Genomic DNA, 21840 nt, shown 5'->3' on the forward strand with positions numbered 1-21840 from the left:
TTGATGACGCGATTTCTTCGAATGATCAACGTAGATAGATCAATATTTTGTATCTATGTAACTCATACTATGAACCAAAAGTCCAGAGGGAAAGGGGACCAAGGGAGAACAGAATGAATGAGAGGTATAGAGATGTTGATTCAAACAGAATGATACTCGGAATGATAATACCAGAATGACTACGATGACAAGGTAATTAATTAGTATTTGATTGGTGTCATGGTCGGATCAACAATTGCGTTTCAACCGGATAGATATTCATATTATCATTTCATTATCATGTCATTTTCATGCATTTCACTTCAAACCTTGATTGACACTAACCTGTTAACCGGCGGGCGGTTTAGAATTACTCGTAATCTAATATCTTGCATGCATAATTATATACATGTATACGTATATTACAAAAAAAATCCCACTCTTCCTCCTTTCCTCTCATACGCATCTAAAATAAACCTAATAAATCATCTTGTGCACCACCAGTTTGCTGTAATGGTTTTTGCTGTTGTTGAGGTGGATTAGGGCTCGTACTTCCACTGCCATTACCTATCGTTGGAGGAGGCGATGATAATCCACTTAATCCAGCAAATGCATCATACGAAGCATTGTTATTGTTCGTTGCAGAGGAAGAAGATGTAGAATTTTCCAAACCTTGTATACCACTAAAAGCTGATTGAGGTGCAATAGGTTGAGGTGCATTTTGTGGTGTTGTCATACTAGCAGTTGAGAAAAGATCCATTAATTCATCCAAGGGATTATTTGATTTTGCAACGTTTGATATTGTTGTTGATGATATACCTGTATTAGAAGAAGAATTACCAAACATTGATAAAGATTGATTTTGTGTAGAATTTGCTGAAGTAGGTTCTATATCGTCTGAATCGAAATCTAATAAATTTTCTGCTTGTTGACCTGCAACCACAGTTTGTAATGCCTTTTCCCTTGCGTTGTCTTCTTCGGGTCTACAGATGAAGCTCATGGTCAGCTAAGATTATTCGAGAAGAATCATTGAAAATTGAAGATACCCACTCCATAGCCCGTCGTTGCATCTCTTCTGCACCTAATCTACCTTTTCCAATGAACGTAGCGGCAGGTTTATGATAAACACTTGCCAAACTGGATACTTCGGAAAGAAGTTCTTCGAGTGTGGCAGGTGGAACTGTGGTCTGTGGGAGGGAAATAGGTGGTCGAATTGCAAGAACAACAGACTGAAACATATATTGATCAGCTTGTTGCCCTTGAACCTGGATCAAAGTGACGTTTCTAGCTTACTTTGGCAGCAGCAGGATCGGACGACAATAATCTCCAGTAGATATATGCTCGATCTCTCACATCCGCTGAATCACAATCCTTAGTAGCAGCTTGTAGGACTCTTTGTACGATCGCTTGACTTTCATCCGGTTTCTTCAAAAATAATTTGACGATGGCTGTCAAAGTTTGCAGTTGCACCTATGAAATCAACACATCAGTAATTTTGCAAAAAATCACATCTAAAGGGAGATTTGTAAATCGATCAAACACTCACAGGATAACTTTCTTCTCTGAAGGTCTCCAAGAAAGTACCTAACAGTTCATCGGCGTTTTCGATCTTCTCCGCATATTCACCAATTATCCAAATTAAAGAAGCCTTAGCTTCTGGCTCGTCAAGCTCTTCAAGATTCGAGCACAGGACAGGAATGATACCTTCGTACGAATGAGGGTATTTTCGGAATATGTCCTGATCATTCAAGCTACGTTCAGTTTTCATTCATACTACATCTAAATACTGGACTCACTTTGATCACTATTACAGCTTCTTGAACCACATAACTGACTCGAGTTTCGATTAATTCCATCAAAACGCTTACACATCGTTCAGCAGCTTCATCAATCTTAATAGCCACCTGTCCTACAGCTCTAACTGCTTTTCGTACAAATTCAACGTCCACTTCCGAGGCATACCTAAAAGCAGAAGCACAAACGAATTAACAAAATACGTATACCATTATCAATCGCAACTATACTCACTCTTTCAATTCCCCTAAAAGTGTATCAACATTCTTCTCACTAGCTAATCTAACCATAATATCCAATTTCTCAACTTTCACATAAGGTGGATCATTATATTTACAGAAAAATACTCTCATTTCATTTGCTAATATATCAGGTCGTTTCTGAAGTAATAAATTTATATTTCTTAATGCTACCCATTGTACTTCAGGTGGTGACGATATGAGGGTGACTGAATTTCCAGTAAAGCCATCAGCAACATAGCGAAGAATGATGATGAATTACGAAACAAACCTAAAGGTGGAGCCATTTTTCTAGTTAAAGATTTAACAAGATCTTCTCTCGTTACACCTTTCACATGTATCATAATAACCTATTCGAATCGCATGATCAGCTTGCAGACCATCTTAATGAAGTACAACTAACCTTTACAGCACCAAGTACTACAGCCGCATTAACATGTTGAAATTGAGGCATAACTCTTTCACAAATATGTTCACTCTCCTTTTCATCTACAGCTTTATACCTTGATAAGGTATTTAAAATTGCTATTCTACCCCATTCTGAACACTCATTCAAAGCTACAAGAAGTTTAGTTAATGTTGGAGGATCAATAATGAAAAGTTCTGAGTTTGGTTTAGAAGATGGTGGAGGAGAAGTTGATCTGCCTGGAGATCCAGGTGGAGTTGGTGGTAAATTTTGTGAAGCTTCATATATATCTGCTAAAGCAGCTACTGCATTTGCTACAACCTATGGATTGATAAGAAGAATATTAGGATCATACAATAAGTAGCAGTTTAGGATATAGGTACATCTCTTGATAGAATAACCTTTAATCAATGATGTTTCAAGAATTGTGGAAGAGATACTTACCATAGGATTACCATCACCTATTAAATCTCTTAAAGTCTCTACAAATCCATATTCAACACATAATTCAGGTTTTAAATCAAAAACTTTTGCAACGCATAAAGCAGCTGTTTTTCTAACATATGGATTTTCATCTTTAAGACATCTTGATAAAGGAGAAGCTAAATAATCTAATATTTTTTCTGCACGTAAAATTGACATTGTTCTAATTGCTAATGCTCTAACAAGTGGATTTGGATCTGCTGTATCCTATTAATTCAAAATAAATTAATATTTCGAACCATTATTTTTTTTCTCCTGATGGATAATTGAACTTGAACTTACTTTAACAAAAGTATTTACTGCTAAAATAACTAATTCAGGTTGTGTTTTTGCGTAATTCATTAAATATAAATAAACTAATTTCTTTTGTTCTAAATCATCTGTTTGCTATAAACCCAATGACATAATGAATTAGCTTCAAATCCCTTTTCTTTTTCTATAAATCAAGCTTCAAATGAGACACAATGAATCAATCAATCAGTCATTCAAGTCGACTTACCATATTCTTTACTACATCTGGAAACAATCCACTACAATCTTTACCAATTGTATGATTAGCAATTACCCTCTTTATTGCATCTGCACGTTTATCACGATATTCCGAATTAAGTTGTTGTCGAAGTTCATAATTCTCACCTATCATATAATAAATAATTATCATTAGTTATATATAATTCGTTTCGAAATGCTCTACCTTGAATGAAAATGACAACATACCCTTTCGGGGAGGTGCCATGGCCATTTTGCCTGATTCTCAACGTGAACTTTATCGAATTTGCTAAGATTTAAAAGGCGGATGACGTTAGTTGATGAGGTAATGGTGATTTTCTGATGGCCTGAGACACGTATAGAAGATTATATTGGCTTAGATGTTCGATAATTGATCAATAAGACTAGGTCAAATAGATTATTGCTCGAAGTCACCGCGTCGCTGGAACGAGATCCGTTAATCATGCCCACGTGGCAATTAGGATAATCATAATAATATAATTTTAAAGCGTTATAAAATGCTAACGATAGATAATTCCTCGTCTATGCATAATGGTGATGACATGCATTACTCCCGGGTACCGTGTTACATACACACATATCTCCTGTACATTCTACGGAACATCTATGAACATCATGTGACTACACCCCCAGAAGATCGAAGAAAGCCAAGACGAGTGATTAAGCAGAAGGTTGAGATTTAGGTCGTTTAAGTAATACGGCATCATCATCCATCTCATCTTCGGTACTATCATTTCCACTTTTCGAGCTTCTACTATTCGCTTCTTCCTCTTTATGTTCAGTTCCCGAATTCGAGATATCGAGGTGGACCGGCTTCTTTTCTTTTTCCTTGATTTCCTCTTTAGCAATTTCAGGTTGAGAAATTTCATCAAGTTGAATAGTGGGTTTCTTTCCAGATGGTCCAACTTCAGAAATCTCCCTGAGGGTTTCTAACATCTTTTCTCTCGTATCTTCAGATAATTGGGTCACATCATTCGAAGTGAGTCCAGCAGTAGATATAGGGGGTAAAACTACGTGTATCAGACTATCAGCTAGATTCAGGCTGGCACACAGAACAACATACCTTTGATTTTCAGATTTCCACTTTCAAACCTTGTTCTACCATCAAACAATCTATGATAATTCTCGACTACGACCGGAACTATAGGTACTTGCGCTTGGACCGCTAAATGGAAGGCACCTTTCTTGAATGGTAATAAAGCTGGTTCGGCGGAAGACGATCTGGTACCTTCAGGAAAAACCCATAGTGAAACCTGTATATACATGATATCAGCCAGATTGTTATGCTTCAGCGATGAACTCCACAAGATCTCCGAAAAGTATGCTCACCCCCTTCTTCTTCATATCCTCTCCGGCGGCTTGCAAGGCAGCCACAGCATCCGTTCGATTCGATCGATTTACGAATACAGCGCCGGATAATGACACTGATAATAATACTTCAGCTTAATAGCCTATCATTCTGTATGCGGATGATTAAGCTGTACTCACTAAATTGACCTAACCCTGGTGTATACTTTAATTCCTTCTTAGCCATTATAGCGGCCCGTTTAGGGAATATTCGACCAAGATACAGGATATCCAAGAAACTATGCGTTCACATCAGCTTTCAATCCTGATGAGGTCTCGGGAAATGTTAAGCTGACTCACCTTTGATGGTTCCCTACCAATACCGCACTTTGCTCTTTCCCTCCGCGAGCCGTCAATAACCCAGTGAGATGTTCTTCACCTTCCACCTCGAACGTTACGCCGACAGCAGGTGAACATGTGAGATAAAATGATCGAGCGACGAGATAATTTATATTAAGCCGCTATCATTTCGAATATCAGCCCACCCTATACAATTGAAGAGAATCTGGAGATAGCATCAAGGGGAGACAGATACACTATGTGTGGAAAGGGGTGGCAAGGAGATATAGGTTGAGACTTACTTGTCCGGAAACAGTGGCTAATATACTGACTATCACACCCCATATACTCAATGCACCTAGTGTAGATACGTACAGAGTCAGATGATAGTAGAATCTTGCTCTCTGGTATTTCCTAGAAAGTATCCCCAGTGTTGATATTGCCAAAGTGGAGGCTAAAGCTATGGGTTTGAGCAACCACCCAAGAGCCATTGTGAGAGATATGCGAAAGACTTGATTTGTTCGTTCAATATAGCTGTGAGGTTGTTGATGGAAGTCAATGAGCTTCGATAAATTATTAACAGTAGGTTGATAAAGTAATAAAGTAATATGCCAAGTATAATTTGATGAAATGAAGAAATGGACCGTGGATGGAATATTAAACATGAACATGGGGGGAGGAGTGTCAGTTACCCGGCTGTCACCGGCAAGTTTAATCTATGTGAATTACCTATTTAAGTAATAATACTCAATTGAGTAAACCCATCAATGACGTTCATGGTGACACGGAGCAACAACAACAAGGACTCTCAGTGACAGCTAATACTTGTAGAATAGATAAGATCATTGAGTAGCATAAAACTTCGAAAAGTATTCAACAAACGATTATATCATCATGGTGAGTTATGCTCTGCGACGTACGGAATGATGCAGGCAATCATTGCTGAGAGCTTCTGTGTTAGTCTACTAGAACTGTCGATATCCCACAAGATGTACTGGCTGCTCTTAAGAAATTTAGATTCACCAATAGGAAGGGAACAGCTGCTATATCAAGTGAGCTGATTCAATCATATCTCTATCCAAATCACTATTGCAGCTGTCAAAATATTTCGAGATCTGCGCAAGCTAATCACTTGGCGGCATAGTAAAAATCGTCAAATCAAGTTTATCCATGGCTGTAGATGAAGAATTCGAAGATCAGTCAATAGAAGAAATAGCGGAAGGTATGTCTGACTTAGCTCTTCTACCTGTTGTGATGCCTCATATGAATCTGTATTTGCGAAGTGAATTGATTATCTGTATTAGAATTACCTGAAAATCACCCTCGATATGTTTTGTTATCGCATGAATTAGTACGTAACTTAATTCTCTTCTCCGGAGCATAATTAGGGAGATAAGCTGATATGCTTAAGTAGAAACATAAAGATGGTCGTATATCTTACCCATTAATACTGATTAATTGGTAAGCTACCCAAATGAAATATAGTCAACTCAGCTTACAAGTATTTCCAAAGGGCACCAACTGGAGCACCTATAGAATTAATGACTTTACATGCTAGTGCATTAAGTTATTTCCAACAAGCAGCAGAAGTAGCCAAAGTACGTTTACTCCATTAATCTAACAAAGTAAAGGTATCATATTAACCTATTGAGTATTTTGATAGGTATTGGAAGTTCGTGATGGTGCAGAAGGACTAGATACGAAAGCCGTGAATGATAAACTACTTGCCAATTAAACTTTCATGAAATCCAACATCTCCAAAAATATGCATAATGCTAGAGATACAGGAATAAAAGTGATCCTATCGTTCAAGACGATTTTTGCATTTCTACCTAGCATCTCAGATCAATCTCATGCACAAGCGTTACCTCTGCCCTTCGAATATACCCGCATCCGTGGGTAGAACACCAATCTCAGTCATTACGAAGCAGGACGAGAATAAGTTGTAATGATGTTTCATAAGACCGCCTCGTAATCCTGCCACCACCAATGTTGATTTACTCCGTGGGAAAGCTGACTATTATTGACGCACGGTTGATCAGTAACCGACATGTCCACCTCAATCCAACTCACCATCAAATACAACTCAGAATTAAATCATCTTCCACTCTTTCTCTTTCTTCCACTTAACTCTACTGTAAGCTTACGAAATATTCTCATATACCCAATCATATATCTTTGATCATATTTAAGGGCACTCTTACAGTGGAGACCGAAGAACGACCCCTCTTGTCTACTTGTGAGTCTGTTTACTGTGATACCTCGCTTTCCTCCTCAACGAGCCGTCAAACGAACTTATAATTATGCGCCAGAACGAGCAGGCTCTACCTCAGACAATTCTTCAGGTATCATCATGAAAGGCTCGACCAAGGTGCACGCTCTCGACACAGACAGTGATTTGACTGATCTTTCGGACATCGACATGAAGGAAGATGAACAGCAGAGTATCAAAAATGACGACACACATTCATCCGAATCGCGGAATGGCAGCAACAATGAAGGGAGGTCCATCAAACGCAAAGCATCCTCCGTACCATCCGTGGACTCTGATGCCGAGTCCGACTACGCCGCTAAACCGTTAAAGAAAAAGCCTAAGAAGAAGGCAAGTAAGCGAAAGACAACCAAATCAAAGTCAACAAAGAGCAAAGGTCAAAGCAAAACCAAAAATACCAAGAACAGGAATGCTGAAGATGGTGATGTTGACGATCAGGAAGAAAAGCCCAAGAAAAGAGTACTTCTTGCTAAGGAAGTTCATTGGGATGATTTACCTGATTGGGGAGATAGAACCGATTGTCCTCTGATGAAACTACCTGCGGATATTTTAGATATGTGCTTCAGTACTGAAACAGATCTCAACGTGAGTAGCATCTGGCTACATGTAACGGTGGATCTTGTCCAAGTATCAATACTAACTATTTGTACAGGTTCGAGACTATGTCGCGCTGGCCGGTGTATCAAAGTATTTTCGTGATCGCTTGACGCCCAAAGTATTTCATGTGAGTATCACCCTCAAATACGTCACAGTCCCCTTGAGCTGATCTCGCCAATTTTAATTTTAGTGCATATGTTGGACTAAAAATGTCAGGCGTACTTCCTATTCCTACTTGCGGCCAGAATTCATCGTGAAACCTGAGAATCTATCGATCGGAAAGCACATTTTCAGCAGAGGCTTCAAACCATGGCAGATCGCAAAGAGAACCTACAAGTATTGCAACCGATTTCTTGACAATCATTACATACCCTGTGGCCCTCGTGATCAATGGTCAGAAGCCCAGTATATCGTTTACAAAGAAGAACAGGATAAATGGAGACAACAGGTGAAACAATGGAAAATCAAGGAACTGAGATCGGAAATGGATCGGAAACAACAAGAAGAGCGAAAGGAAAAAACCTATGCGTTCCTTGGTAATTACAGGAGAACTGTATTGGGAGCCGTGGCTGGTCGCAAAGATGGCGAGCCCCCAGTACAGAAAGATACTAGAGGTCTGCCGATTGTCAACCAGAAGCAAGCTGAAGAAGAAAATGAGAAAGCCGAAGAACCAGATCACGCAGACATAGCGGCCCACCCGAAAACCTCTCGAAAGAGAAAGTCGATCCTGACGAATAAAAAAAGGTGGACGGTACCTGATACTGACACTGAAGCCGAATATGAAGTTTCACCGCATGAGTATTTGAAGCCAGATGAGCCGTTCGTTTTCGACCATTGGCCCAACGAATGGAGAGCTCTTGCCGTTGAATGGATTCACCTGAAGAGAATCAACAAAACTGTGAGTGTCTTACAGTTCCGTGCTACTTTTTCATCTAATCAAGGAAGCTAAGTAAGGATCTATTCTTAGGCAGCAATGAGAGTTTTCAAGGTCTCGGAAGCGGAGCTTCTATGTCTGAGTCATCTCCTTGTAGTAAGTGCTTCCTTGTGCTTGTTTTGCAAGTAAAGCACAGATCTGACAATACTCTTCAGACCAATCCGATGAGTTCCAAGAAGTCAGTCTTGTTTCATTTGACACTGGGAGTGAGCGAGTGCTGACGTCACTTGAATGCGTGGTGTTGCAGTCCACAGCAAGCGTGAGTGTACAGTATACAGCGACAACATACTGCAGGCTGACCGTTCTGTTTAGTTACCTCGAGGTGGCCGTGGAAGCTCTCGCTTTCCGATCTCATGGAGGGCCACAAGGACATAAAGCATCCCTGTAAGCCAATTTCAACTCATACCAATGTTATGATTGTACGGCTGAGTACCTACCTTTTCAGTCAAGCTCGTGCTGAGCGATCCGCGCGAATGGCTCAAAGTCGCGAAGAGAAAACCGTTCAAGCTAAGAAAGACGGAACATATGTGTACAAACACCGGAAGATGCAAATCGCGCCATATGACTGGCATTGGAAACAATACGACATTCATGGCCCTAACGGAAACTGCGACTCTGAATGCGAGGCGTGTCTGCATGACGGCTGGTCAGAATGAAAGTAGACTGAATCTGCGATGTATCAGAAGCCGCATTCCAATTAAAAGCGGTTTCCAAATTGAGGTCTGGACCAAGCTTCTCTTCACTGTAGTATATTCGATCCGATTTTCTGTATCATTATAGTTCATGTAGTGTAAATATCATGTCATTTATGTCATCAATCATGCCTAAAACATTTGTCAAGGTTTGATATGGACCAGTAGCCACCGAAGATGAGTCATGCCATGTTTGATGTTCCTCAATTGCGCGATATAGATTGACAGAGTTTCATACAACCTTCGGTCACTAACGTCTGCAGAGAGAAAGATCTGACCGATGCCACGAGAGAATGTCATGAGTTGTTTGTCATTATGCATGTGCAGGCAATCGCTAGAAATAGAAGTGATGTATTGAATTAGATGGTATCGAGAAAATCTCATCATAATCATACTATATCCAACCTTAAGTCGTTCTTCTCCATTTGAACAATCTCTTCAACCAAAGTTGAAAAATTATTCATCATCTTTAGGTAATTCAAAAACATTTAACCAATTATTCCATCTATCATCCCAAGTAACTTGATTTTCAGGTTTAATTATATTCCAACCTTCTAAATTACCCATCCATCTTAATTCTTTTTTTTTTCTTTCTTCTTTTAATTCTTTTAAAGAAATAACTTTACCTAATTTTTCTTCTTCAGAATTTAATTGTCTTTCACCATTTTCATATTCTTTTGATTTTTTAATACGTTCTTTTAAATTTTCATAATATTCTTTACGTGTTAATTCAATACGATTAATTAAATCTTTTGAATCTGAATTATAAAAATTTTCTGAATTTAAATCAAAATTTAATAAATCATTTTCTTCTAATTTAAATTTTCTAATTTTATTATTTATAATTGATAATGCAGCTTCTGAACCTTGTTTTACATTAAATCTTTCTGTAAAAAATGATAATAACATATAAGGAATTTGTTTAAATCCAATATAATTTATAAAAGGTAATAATAAAATTGGAGGTTGTTCAGGTAATGGTAATTTTGGTTCATGATATTTTTCAGGTATTGAAGAAGGAATTATATTTGTTGTTGAATTAGAAGTTTGAATTGGAGATTTTGAAAGAAATCCTAAACCTGTTGTAGATTTTATTGATGATGATGATGAAGAAGAAGATAAAGCATTAGAAGATTTTTCTTGTTCAACTGTTACCGTAGATTCTAAATCCTTTGATTCAGATAAAATTGGTTCATTGTCATCAAATATTCCATCTTTTTCTAATTTATTTTCAATTTCATCTTCCCATTTCCAAGAATCTACTTTACCCATATAACCTCTTTTTAAACCTTCCATATATTCTTTAAAAGAAGCTCTACCAACAAGTATAATTCCACCTTCTAATTCTCTTTTTTTATATTCTTCTGGACTTAATATACCAGGTAATGATAATTGAGGTTCAATTTCTTCTAATCCTAATTCTTGTCTTCTTTCTTTTAATATTTTAGAATGAATTTGTCTAGTTATTGAACCATGTAAAGGTGAAGTAGGTAATTCATAATCTATACCAGCAGCAACAAGGTATGGCTAATTGTAAATTAAATCGAATCAAAATTAGCGAAAACGAGTTTTTAAATCAAAAAATTAAAATAAAAATAAAAATGAAATTAAACTGAAATAAATCAAACTAACTTTTACATATTTTCTAAAATATCTTAAAGATCTATCTGTATCTTCATCACCCGGCCATTTCGCACCATAAACTATAATTTTTCTATTTAAACCTAAACTTCCACCTTTTAAAATTTCATTTCCTTTATCTTTTACTTTATTTATAGTTTCTTCTTTAATTCTTTTACATTCTCTTCTATCATAATAATAACTTAATGAAATCGAAGTTGTTAAAGTCCAAAATATTAACCAATTTCTAGAAGGTAATTTTGGTTTATAAGTTAATACACTATGTGGTATACCTGTATGACTTAATGCTGATCTAAATCCAGTTAATTCAATTGGTTTAGGTTTATTAATATTACCATTAGATGTATTTAAAGTTGGTGGTTTTGTTGAAGTTGGTGAAGATGTATTTAAAGGTGAAGGATTTGGAGGTGAAGTTGGATTAGTCGGTTGTTTAGGTAAAGATGAATTTGCGTTTGATTGTTCAGGAATAGACATCTTCGCAAAGATTTGATTATGACTTTACAAGATTCCACTGATCTAGATTACCTTTTTTTTTTTAAAGGAATAAATATTTTATAAGAATAGAATGACCTTAAAATACATAGTCGTCGGTTGAAATTCAACTTTTTCAGATACTCGGAAAAGTCAAAGCCTAAGCTTAAAAGCGGTCATGTCCACGTGATATCATGTACTATCACATTTACTTGCAAAATCATCAAGCAATAATAATCATATCTTACCGTCAATATGTCTCCTGCTCGCACCTCGAGTAATGAAGTGATCAAGTGCTACGTTTACGTTGATATGCACCAAAAAGATTATCATGCCAGCGAATAAGTTAAAGAAGCTCAGGATGCGCAAGTGCTAAAGTGGCACACTGATAATGCCAAAACATACTTTCTTCTCCGTTCTCTGATGCAACGTAAACATCGTTTTATGGTCATGTGACATCCACACATATTTACAGAGCTGGCCAAAAGGTTCAAATTTGAAATGTACAGCTAAACAGGCGGTCCTGTGATTTGCTGCGTACAGAAATTCGTCTCACACTCAAAGACAGTAGTTGCAACAACTGCTTCGGCTTAAACAGCGGAAATGCAACATATATCATGTGATAAGACTGGACTTTTGGAACGACGAATTCATGATCACAGAAAAAACTTAAAAACGGTTTATAACAGAGAGGAGAGTAGTCGAAGTCGATAAAAGAGCTTCAATTAAGGTGAAAGATGACGGATCGGAGTGACGATGAACATGATAGGTAAAAATAAACACAGGACCCGCAAAGTAGAACTCGGTTTAATATTACCTACAATAAGGAAGTAAGGAAGAAAAAGAAGAATCATGTGATGATGAGCGTGATAGATTAAATTTCCTTCGTTGGATTCATTTCCTTTCTTTTCTCCGTTTAAGCGGCAGCTGGGGCAGCGGCTTCCTCCTTTGGTTCATCGGCTTTCTCCTCCTTGTCTGCTACAAACGCGAGTTAAACAAGATCAGCTTGAATAGAGGCGATTGCAAGGACAGCCAACTCACTAGGCTCGTTCATGTCGGAAGTCCACAAGGTAAGGTTATCTCGGAGAAGTTGCATGATAAGGGTAGAGTCCCTTCGAATAGTAGGTCAGCATTTATTATTAGGTTTCTCTCCTACTAAAACCCACTTGTATGATTCCTCAGAAAGGGTGTCGAGCTCAGCAATGGCATCGTCGAAGGCTTGTTTGGCGAGGTGACATGCTCTGTCGGGACTGTTGAGGATCTCGTAGCTGAAAGTGTGTGTAATTAGCGTCGTTTCTGCCAGACTCAGAATTGCCGCAGCTCACTAGAATACGGAGAAGTTAAGGGCCAAACCAAGTCTGATTGGGTGAGTTGGGGGAAGCTCAGTGACAGCAACGTCAGAAGCAGCCTTGTAGGCCTCAAGGGACTTGTCGGCGGAGTCTTTTCGCTTGTCGCCGGTGGCGAACTCAGCGAGGTATCGGTGGTAATCTCCCATCCTGCGAGCGAGGTTTTTTGTCAGCCGGGTCACGCGAAAATTAAGAGGCAGCTGACTCACATCTTGTGGTAGAATACCTTGGATTCACCGGAAGCAGCGGATGGGATGAGGTGTTTGTCAAGAACCTCGAGAATGTCCTCACAGATTTTAGCGAGCTCGGCTTCAATCTTTTCTCGGTAAGCCTTGATCATTGAAACTTGAGCTTCGTTTCCTTTGGACTCCTCTTTTTGCTCGATGGAAGAAACGATTCTCCAAGATGCACGTCGGGCACCAATAACGTTCTTGTAGGCAACGGAAAGGAGATTTCGTTCCTCGACAGTGAGCTCTTGGTCGGAAGAAGCGACAGATTTCATGTTCTCAACCATTTCTGCAGATTTCAAGGACGAGCTTATCAGCACTAGAGCAAAATTCACGTAATTCATGGCTAGAGATTAAGATTGCTCACCCTCATATCGCTCAGCTTGCTCAGCGAGCTTAGCAAGGTAGACGGAATCTTCTCTGTTGGACATCTATATACCGTAACGCGTTCAAAGGAGTCAGGCGAGATCGGTGCGCAGGCGTATGATATAAAGGGGGGTCATTGATTGGATCGCGCGATTAAAGAGATAGGTCGACAGACAGATCAGCATTGGCACTATTTTGTATTCTCGTGGCAGCAAGAGGAGGATGAGGAGTGCGCGGAGCAGCATCATGAAGGAGAGTTCGACGAGGTCTTGTGATAAGGTTAGGTGGGGAAAAACGAGGTCACGCCAAATGTTCTCCTATTCCCGCATCAGACCGGACCGAATTCATCGTGTGGACAACGATGTCACCCAAGTTGGTAAGATGAGGAGAAAGGGATATCCAACTGGACAGATAGTTGGGGGGTTGACGAGATTGATACAACTCGATTCGATCGCACAGACGCGCGATTTCGTGAGAAAGCGCGTCAGATAGACTACATCTCCTGTTCCTCCTTCACCTTGAACATTCGTTAAATCGTAGACTTACCTTGAGAGTTACTTATAAAGATAGTTTACTATTGTGTGGTATGACAATATATGGATATGGTTGAGTGAAGAAAGGATGATTGACGGGTTGAGCGATAAGGGTGTTGAAGGAAAGGCGAGGGCGAAAACAACGAATAAGTTAGCGTTCTATCTCTATGTATATGTGAATGGTATGTTAGGCTAGAGAGCGGAGTGTCAAGTAATGACGTGAAAGCGAAGACAAATGATGCGTATACAAGATGGGACAAAGGAAGGATGATGGGTTGATAGTGAAGAGAAAGGTGAAGTTGATGAAATGGTGTTATCCATTCATTCTACTCCACCCTATCTCGTTCCCATCCTACACGCCATTCTTTCCCCGACCAAGCCTGACATCCCCCTCTCCATGCATGTTACGTGTAACATGAGATGATAGTACTCACAGTTGGGGTAGTAGTCGGATAAGGTATAATTTATAGATAAGGTAAACAAGTTGTTGAGTACGATGATGATGATGATGATGGAATGTAAAGGAAATACAGTGAAGTGAAGCGTGCGTGTGGTAGAGTGTAGCGTGCTGTGTAACGTACAGTCAGTCAGTCAATACTAATACTATGAGGCGGGTTATGAGTGGTTGCGCTGGATGATCCGAGCATGATTTGTGGCACTATTATTATTATTATTATAATGGTACGGGGTATACAGGGTTCAGTAAAGGGGGGTAAGCGCTAAGGCTTAATTCAATATGATTGTGGCACCGATAAAGGGGTAATCTCACAACTTTACACCAAGCTAACCTCAATCGGAATTATCAACGGCATTATAGAATAACAGCCGAGAGAGATCTATTGCTGCTTCTAGCAAGTACGTCATCCCTAATTCAGATTATATAGTTGATTCAACTGGACACGCGTCAACGTGGCAAGTTGGGCTAAAACAGATATAAATAAACCCAAAACCCGCTTGCCTATGAGATTGATACAATTCCGCATGCCTGTTTTTTCCACCTCGGGGTCCCTTTTTTTACGGTCGGTGCCGATTGATGTGGACAAGTGTGGACTCAGTCGAACGTTACCGACTCATCAATTCATCCATCTGTTTGCTTGTCTACCTGCATATTGTTATCTAGAATTGTCAAGAAATACACCACAACGAGTCAGCCAGTAACCCTATACTGCATCGTACTTGTCAAACGATACTCATCTATCATACGCCCTTTTGGCTGGCAACGATAGTCCGATCACCAGCTCACTCCGTCAACCCCCGGTTGACCGATATCATTCGTTCCATATCATTCGTTCCTTTCTCTCATACTATAACATTATAATTTGATCGCATCCAACGAAACCATAGTACATTCTCAAAGAATTGAATATTTACCTCGTAGTTTTAGACCGGCCATAGACCATTTGCTATAGATCTCTCAAAATGGCATCCAATATGGTCCCCCAGGTGCGTCATGATTATGCTTATCAATCCTTAATGTCTGCTAATATCTAAGTATGCTTCGTAGGAGGAACTCCCAGTACTTGAATCTCTTATTACCATTCGTAATCGTCTGACTGCTTTGAAGAAGGTAAGCGTTCTCATCGCAGTCAGGATCGCGAAATTGCCTCCCTGCCCCTCATCACATATCTTGTCGGACGAAGAATCAGAGCTACGTCTGCCTTTTCCCTCTCGCTGAGAGTGCTTACTTGATACTGTCCTAGGATACCACAAGGTTCATTCGTGCTCCAGATGTAATGCCTATTTATAATTCAGTAGTCAAGCAAGGTGAGCTCGTCTGTAGATGCTCTAACATCCAGTCAAACTAAAACTGACTCAGCTTTCTGATCTTCTCTAGTGACTCGACTGAATGCTATTCGAGATGAACAATCTCATAATCAGTCTTCTCTGTCAAATAATGCAGCAGCTTCCTCGTCAACTTCTAAGCCTACCATAGCCGAAGCCAATAGGGTGGATACCGTTTTAGCAGATGTATTTAGTTTATTGAGTTTGTTCTTCTTGACAATTGGGAAAAGTAGAGAAACTCCTGCAACTTATTGTCAAATCGCGTCCATGAGGGTGAGTCGCTGGGTCGCGATCCGGACTTAGTAGAAGGAAAACAACTGACGGTATACATGATCTAGCAAATCCTATCTCACATGAACGAATCCGGAGCCTATACGGAAGAAATTCTATTACCTATAAGAGAACGTCTCCAAGCTCTGAAAGATGTGATTAAGCAAGACTCGGAGGATGGCAAACACCCTGAACCTATAGTCAGATTGATGTCGAGGAAATTGGAAGGTGTTGGTGCGTCCAGCTAGCACCATGGCGCACACGAAGCTGAACAGGCAAGCTGATTACAATGACTTGGTTTTCAGAACTTCAATTGCAAGATTTGTTGTCATCTTTATCCGTGCTATCGGTAGAACTGGTTCCCATACATCAACGACTAGTACATTTCCGAAAACAACTTTCAGCTTTGGCTGCTGATCGTAAACCCAACAAAGCGGAGTATAAAGCTATCTTGGAGGATTTACGGAAAATTGATTCGTAAGTCTGAACTTAACAGCTGAGAAGATGCGAGTTCGGAAATCCCTATTCCATGGTAGCTGACAAATGTGGACTTGTAGCAAACGTGTGGACGGTAAATTCTTAGGACCAGGAGGGTCATTTGTCCCAGAAGGTCAAGCTTTACTTTCTGGTCTATTGGAATCATGCTTTGAGATCACACAAGACATCAAGGCTAGAGAGGCTGAAGAAGATGTTACTCCAAGTTTGAAACCCATTTACGAGAGGTTGAGCGAAATGAAAGCCAATTTGGATCAACTTTGTGAGTTTCGCAGCACTTTGTTCGTGGCTCAGAATCACGCTGATGATCTATCCTACAGTGTTGACCCATCGATGGACTTTGAGAGAAACCGACTTGTACAAGTGAGTATCAGCTTATCAGCTTACCCGAGAATAGCTAAAGATAGCTGACCGTAATTTTGTAGTTACGCTTTATCCCTTCGAGAAATCGATGCCATGCGTGTAGAAGGGAAATTCGTTGATGTAGATGGAAATAAAGCTGAAGGTCAATATGCCTTACTTTTCCTTCTTAGAAGATGTTATGGTTTATTATATAGATTAATGTCAGAATCAGAACCAATTTCTGAAGAATTAATGCCGGTTGTAAGTGAATTTTTTTTCTAACAAATCGTATTTAGCTTAAGACTAATGTTTTGTATTTTTTAAAAAAAAAACAAAATAGGCAAATAAATTATCAACAATTAAAAAATGTTTAAATGAAGTTTTAAAATATGGTGGACCTTATACACCAAGAGATTTATATCCATATCATTTAGCATTACATCAAATTGATTCTTTAAGAAAAGATGGTAAATTTTATGCAGATGATGGAAGTATACCTGAAGGTCAAGCAATTTTAGTTGCACAATTAAGTGAAGCTCATGAATTATTAGAAATGTTAAAAGAAAGTATGTCTGATGATGATGAAGAAGATGATGAAAATGATGAAAATGAGGAAATTTGAAAGAAAAATTAAAAAAAAAATATTAACATAAGAAAGAAAGAAGGTTGTATGTATATTTTAAATTAAATATTTTGAATGTTAAAATAGAAAAAGATGATTTAAAATTGTTTTCAATTATTTATAAAATTAAAGGGGTTTTCATTTTCCTTCCAGAAAAAGAATTTTAGTAACGTATTTTCATAATTTTCAAATAACACAATTCATATTTTAATGTTTCTTTAGAAATATATATTAAGTATATATAATTATGCATATTTGATAAATCATTTATTGTGATTTTCATAATTGTTTTTTTTTCATTTTCAAATGATTGATATATCAGATATATCATTGAGACAATTAAAGATTATATAAATCAAATATTATTTAATTAATATACCTTTTTTGAATTCATTAATTTCTTAAAATACAATAATCCTTTACTCTGATGTTTTCAACAATTAATTTTCATTCTTGTTTAGTAGAATTACAATTAATGAATTTGAAATCTCATCATGATATTATTGAAATTTGAATTTTGATAATCACAATCATAATTTTAATAATTTTATCATGAATCACCATATTAATTCAAATTAATTCAATTTTATTTTCAAATTTTTTGAATAATCATAATCCTCACTTTGGATCAATTTGATATTTTGATTCCACCATTTTCTGATGATTTATTTATATTTCATACTTTATAATCATGTACCATTATTTCCATTATTCCAATTTTCATAATTTTTAGTTGAATTTGCATAATAAGCAGGTTGAAGATAATATGGAATATCTTGATTTTGTTGATTTTGTTGTTGTTGTTGTTCATATGAAAATGTTGATAAATTATTATTAGATGAATGTAAAGGAGGACCCCATGTATTCAAATTCATAGTTTGATTACTTTGAATTTGAGGTATTTGTTGATTTATTAAATATTGGGATTGTGATTGAATTTGAGGAGAATGTGTAAAAGTATAATGATTTTGATGAGTATTAATTAATGGTGGAATAGATGTAGAAATAGTATTATTTGGAATTTCATTAAAAGCTGTATATTGTTTTTGACTTGATGAATTTTGATTCGAATCAATATGATTATTACTTTCATTTGTAATTGATGGTGCACCCCAAATTGCAGAAATATTTCCTTGTTGACTTGATCTCTTTTGACCTTTTACACTTTCTTCACGAGTCATTGTCCATATACTGTTATTTTGATGAGGTACATTCCCTCCAGCTCCAAATAATAATCCGCTTGTAGAGGGATTAACAATATTTTGAATTTGTCCAATCATATGTGGTGAGGGTGTACTTAAGGGTACTCCAATCGCAGAGGGCGAAGGTGTCATTTTGGGAAGTAATGCTGCTTGAGCAGGTGGAGTAGGTGTACTTTCCAACATCAAATTTTGTAATAAATCGTAAGCTGTTGGCTTCTTGCTTGTTGGGAGCATAGGAGTAGGCGACGGTACAGTCGCTTGCGGTCGAGGATCAATAATTGAAGGCGGACTGAATTACAGATAATCAAAGTCAGCATTTCGTTCATTCTAGATCATGTCCGAGGTTTTGGATTTGCTTTACCTTTTATTCCATACAATGACCTCGTCAACATCTTGGTCGTTATACTCATCTCCGTCAATACTGCTTTCGGAAGCCAACGTAGCGCGCATAGCAAGATTGACAGGATCGTCTTCCGTCTCAGTGCTAACACTGGCAATATCCGATTCCATTTCTCGTGAGATTCCAGGTAGACCAGTTGATAGAGGTAATTGCTGAGTTCCAACGAGAGTCGATCCAACCTGGTTTCACCACAAATTGCATATCAGCTTAGTTGAAGGACATTCCAGCTTCACAAGACTCACTCCACTTTGTGTAATTAACTTAGCATCGACCTGAATATCCGCTAACCTCATCAATTGTTCTTCATTTGGATGTACATCTCCATGAGATACCCCATTAACACTCTCGGTGCCCACACTTGAATTGAATGAACCATTTCCGGAAGTTTTACCCCTTTGAAGGGGTACGAAACCTTTCATATCGATATCTTCTTCCAATGGCTCAGGTAAAGAAGGCAAAGACGCAATTGGAAATACCGATCCAATACTCTTGATAAATTCTTTATACGTTGTCCAGAAATCTTTCAAAATGCTTGAAGTAGGGTTTTGCTGTTGTTGTCTTGATAAATAATCTAAATCCATTTTTATCCATTTACTCATAATTCTTAGACTGGGTAGAATCCTTCTTAGTATAGCACTTATCAAAAAAGATAAATCCGAGGCATTATAGTCTATTTCTTCTTTCTCTTCATCATCATTGATAGTCAAAGCACTTTGAGATTGTAAATTGTGACGAATATCATCAATTTCTTCAATGGCAATTTTCATGATAACTTCTGAGACCGCCAATAAGAGTTCTAGAGCCTTAGTCTCTGCTTCATGAGATCGTTTGACTAATGTGGGATCCTGCTCCAGACCTGAAGTATTTCGCGCATGGTGATGTAAGCCTAGGGCAATCACGATTGTCTGAACGATATTCTCCGTTGCGAGTTGACGAGATTTTACAAGATTACCGAATTGGTCCAGCAGCATAGGTTGAAGAGTAGGTATGAAAGAGAAGCTAGTAAAATTCAGTCACTCCCATTAGTTCTGCCTTGGTTTTTCTGAGAGCAATATTGAACTTACCCAGCTTTGAGGTATAATACTCCAACTAAAACAATTATATCGTCTTTCCATTTCTTGACTTCATTTAGCTGTTCAGACTCTTCAACTTGTTTGCCTTCTTTCCTTTTAGCCCGCCAACGCTCAGTTGCCTTTCCAAGATATTCGTATAATATACCATCTATTCCTTTAAATGCGTTTTTGATGGCCGATGCTCGGAAATAATAATACGTAGTCGAGAATGGGTCAGAAAGATAAGTAGAAATTACAGCTAATTGATTAAATGCGGCACCTGAATGATGGAGAACTGATCAGCATCAATTCAAACAATTCGATTAGGGGGAAAAAGCAAACTCACCATCATCAGGTTGTATACATCTTGCAACTTCATAATATTCTCTAGCATTATTAAATTTTTCATTAATTTCTAAATTTCCATTATTTTTACGAAGTTTAATAGGTTCTTTATATTGTTCTTTATATCTTTCTAAATCTCCTAAACAAATTAAACCTTTATAAATTAAATTTATTTTATCTTTTTTCTCTTGTTCACCTATTATTCCATTATTAAAATTTGATAATTCATTTCCATTTTCATTTTCATTATCATTATTTTCAAAAGTTGATAATGGAATTTTAACTTTATTTAAATATTCATTTAAATAATTAATTTCAAATAAATTATTAAAATTATAAATTTTTGAAATAATTGATTTATAAAAAGTTTCTTCAGTTGAAAGAAATTGTTTAAATCTTGTTATAATCTTTTTAAATTCATTATTATTATAATTATTATTATCATTTAATAATTTTCCTTTAAAATTTTGATTTTGATTTTGATTTGTTTTAAATGAATTTCTTTCAATATTTGAAATTATATTACGATAAGATGAAATTATAAGATAAGAAGTTTGATGCCATAAATTATCTAATGATTGTGAATAAGGTGATAATGAATATGAGAAAATTAAAAGTAAATGTATTTCTCGACACCTTTTGTTAACAAGTCAGCCATCTTTTAAAACTATTAATCATAAAAGATATGAAGAATTGACGTATCATTAAACTTTGGGATAAGTAATGTATAACTCACCTCTGTCTACTTTGTTCTGCTTCTCTACTCCAAGGTGATTGACTATTCAAGATATTCTTAAGATTTCCAGCTTCGTTTCGAGCATCACTAATTATAAAAACCCAAAACCCAAACTTCTTATCAGCTAAATTCACTTTCATATCAATGTATAAGCTAGATTTACCGATCGAGCTCAGCTGCAGATTTGCGTAGAGTTTTCCTTGTTGACATCTTATCCAGATCAATTTGTCTCATTAATCAATCAATAATTAAAGTAAATGCGCAATTTCTTTCCAAATTCGGACTTGGTTAAAAAGATTTGTTAAGAACTCATGTTGAATGAGAATAAATACTTTCCTTTTTGATCTTAAATTGAGATCATAGACGAGGAATGTTAAATGAAAGGATTCACTAATTTATCAAAAAGTAAGAAAGAAACAAGGTTCAAAAAGTTGTCGTATATTCATAATATAATGTCAATAATGATGATAATAATTAT

The 21840-nt window shown here is 37.3% G+C and overlaps 8 protein-coding genes across 8 annotated transcripts; 3 read left to right on the forward strand and 5 right to left on the reverse strand.

The window, feature by feature from the left end:
- Window positions 1-445: 445 nt before the first annotated feature.
- I206_100853 (uncharacterized protein) lies at window positions 446-3643 on the reverse strand (the record flags this gene model as incomplete). The annotated part of the gene is made up of 12 exons (XM_019152253.1): window positions 446-962; window positions 1030-1208; window positions 1273-1449; window positions 1526-1717; window positions 1776-1941; window positions 2008-2221; window positions 2284-2362; window positions 2416-2739; window positions 2863-3108; window positions 3184-3288; window positions 3401-3537; window positions 3619-3643. 12 exons carry the CDS (start codon window positions 3641-3643, stop codon window positions 446-448), a joined length of 2361 nt encoding a protein of 786 aa, XP_019014391.1.
- A 428-nt stretch (window positions 3644-4071) lies between these two features.
- On the reverse strand, window positions 4072-5528 carry I206_100854 (uncharacterized protein; the record flags this gene model as incomplete). Its single annotated transcript, XM_019152252.1, has 6 exons — window positions 4072-4421; window positions 4475-4664; window positions 4741-4835; window positions 4900-4997; window positions 5059-5219; window positions 5340-5528. The coding sequence occupies 6 exons, from the start codon at window positions 5526-5528 to the stop codon at window positions 4072-4074; spliced, it is 1083 nt and encodes a 360-aa protein (XP_019014390.1).
- A 403-nt stretch (window positions 5529-5931) lies between these two features.
- I206_100855 (uncharacterized protein) lies at window positions 5932-6772 on the forward strand (the record flags this gene model as incomplete). Its single annotated transcript, XM_019152251.1, has 7 exons — window positions 5932-5934; window positions 5999-6089; window positions 6182-6259; window positions 6342-6388; window positions 6452-6498; window positions 6551-6635; window positions 6701-6772. The coding sequence occupies 7 exons, from the start codon at window positions 5932-5934 to the stop codon at window positions 6770-6772; spliced, it is 423 nt and encodes a 140-aa protein (XP_019014389.1).
- Window positions 6773-7390: 618 nt separating this feature from the next.
- On the forward strand, window positions 7391-9496 carry I206_100856 (uncharacterized protein; the record flags this gene model as incomplete). Its single annotated transcript, XM_019152250.1, has 8 exons — window positions 7391-7894; window positions 7962-8033; window positions 8097-8804; window positions 8874-8936; window positions 8996-9018; window positions 9088-9099; window positions 9153-9224; window positions 9286-9496. 8 exons carry the CDS (start codon window positions 7391-7393, stop codon window positions 9494-9496), a joined length of 1665 nt encoding a protein of 554 aa, XP_019014388.1.
- A 492-nt stretch (window positions 9497-9988) lies between these two features.
- Window positions 9989-11647, reverse strand: I206_100857 (uncharacterized protein; the record flags this gene model as incomplete). Its single annotated transcript, XM_019152249.1, has 2 exons — window positions 9989-11059; window positions 11165-11647. 2 exons carry the CDS (start codon window positions 11645-11647, stop codon window positions 9989-9991), a joined length of 1554 nt encoding a protein of 517 aa, XP_019014387.1.
- Window positions 11648-12560: 913 nt separating this feature from the next.
- I206_100858 (protein BMH2) lies at window positions 12561-13648 on the reverse strand (the record flags this gene model as incomplete). The annotated part of the gene is made up of 6 exons (XM_019152248.1): window positions 12561-12622; window positions 12686-12756; window positions 12811-12912; window positions 12970-13140; window positions 13200-13506; window positions 13585-13648. The coding sequence occupies 6 exons, from the start codon at window positions 13646-13648 to the stop codon at window positions 12561-12563; spliced, it is 777 nt and encodes a 258-aa protein (XP_019014386.1).
- Window positions 13649-15535: 1887 nt separating this feature from the next.
- I206_100859 (uncharacterized protein) lies at window positions 15536-17627 on the forward strand (the record flags this gene model as incomplete). Its single annotated transcript, XM_019152247.1, has 10 exons — window positions 15536-15559; window positions 15621-15683; window positions 15817-15880; window positions 15951-16171; window positions 16237-16402; window positions 16474-16645; window positions 16726-16925; window positions 16984-17026; window positions 17089-17266; window positions 17346-17627. 10 exons carry the CDS (start codon window positions 15536-15538, stop codon window positions 17625-17627), a joined length of 1413 nt encoding a protein of 470 aa, XP_019014385.1.
- Window positions 17628-18316: 689 nt separating this feature from the next.
- On the reverse strand, window positions 18317-21572 carry I206_100860 (uncharacterized protein; the record flags this gene model as incomplete). Its single annotated transcript, XM_019152246.1, has 7 exons — window positions 18317-19118; window positions 19191-19408; window positions 19472-20228; window positions 20294-20561; window positions 20628-21262; window positions 21363-21449; window positions 21526-21572. The coding sequence occupies 7 exons, from the start codon at window positions 21570-21572 to the stop codon at window positions 18317-18319; spliced, it is 2814 nt and encodes a 937-aa protein (XP_019014384.1).
- Between the last annotated feature and the right edge of the window lie 268 nt (window positions 21573-21840).

This window comes from Kwoniella pini, chromosome 1 (assembly GCF_000512605.2).
Source record: "Kwoniella pini CBS 10737 chromosome 1, complete sequence".
In the NCBI taxonomy this organism is placed as follows: Eukaryota; Fungi; Basidiomycota; class Tremellomycetes; order Tremellales; family Cryptococcaceae; genus Kwoniella; species Kwoniella pini.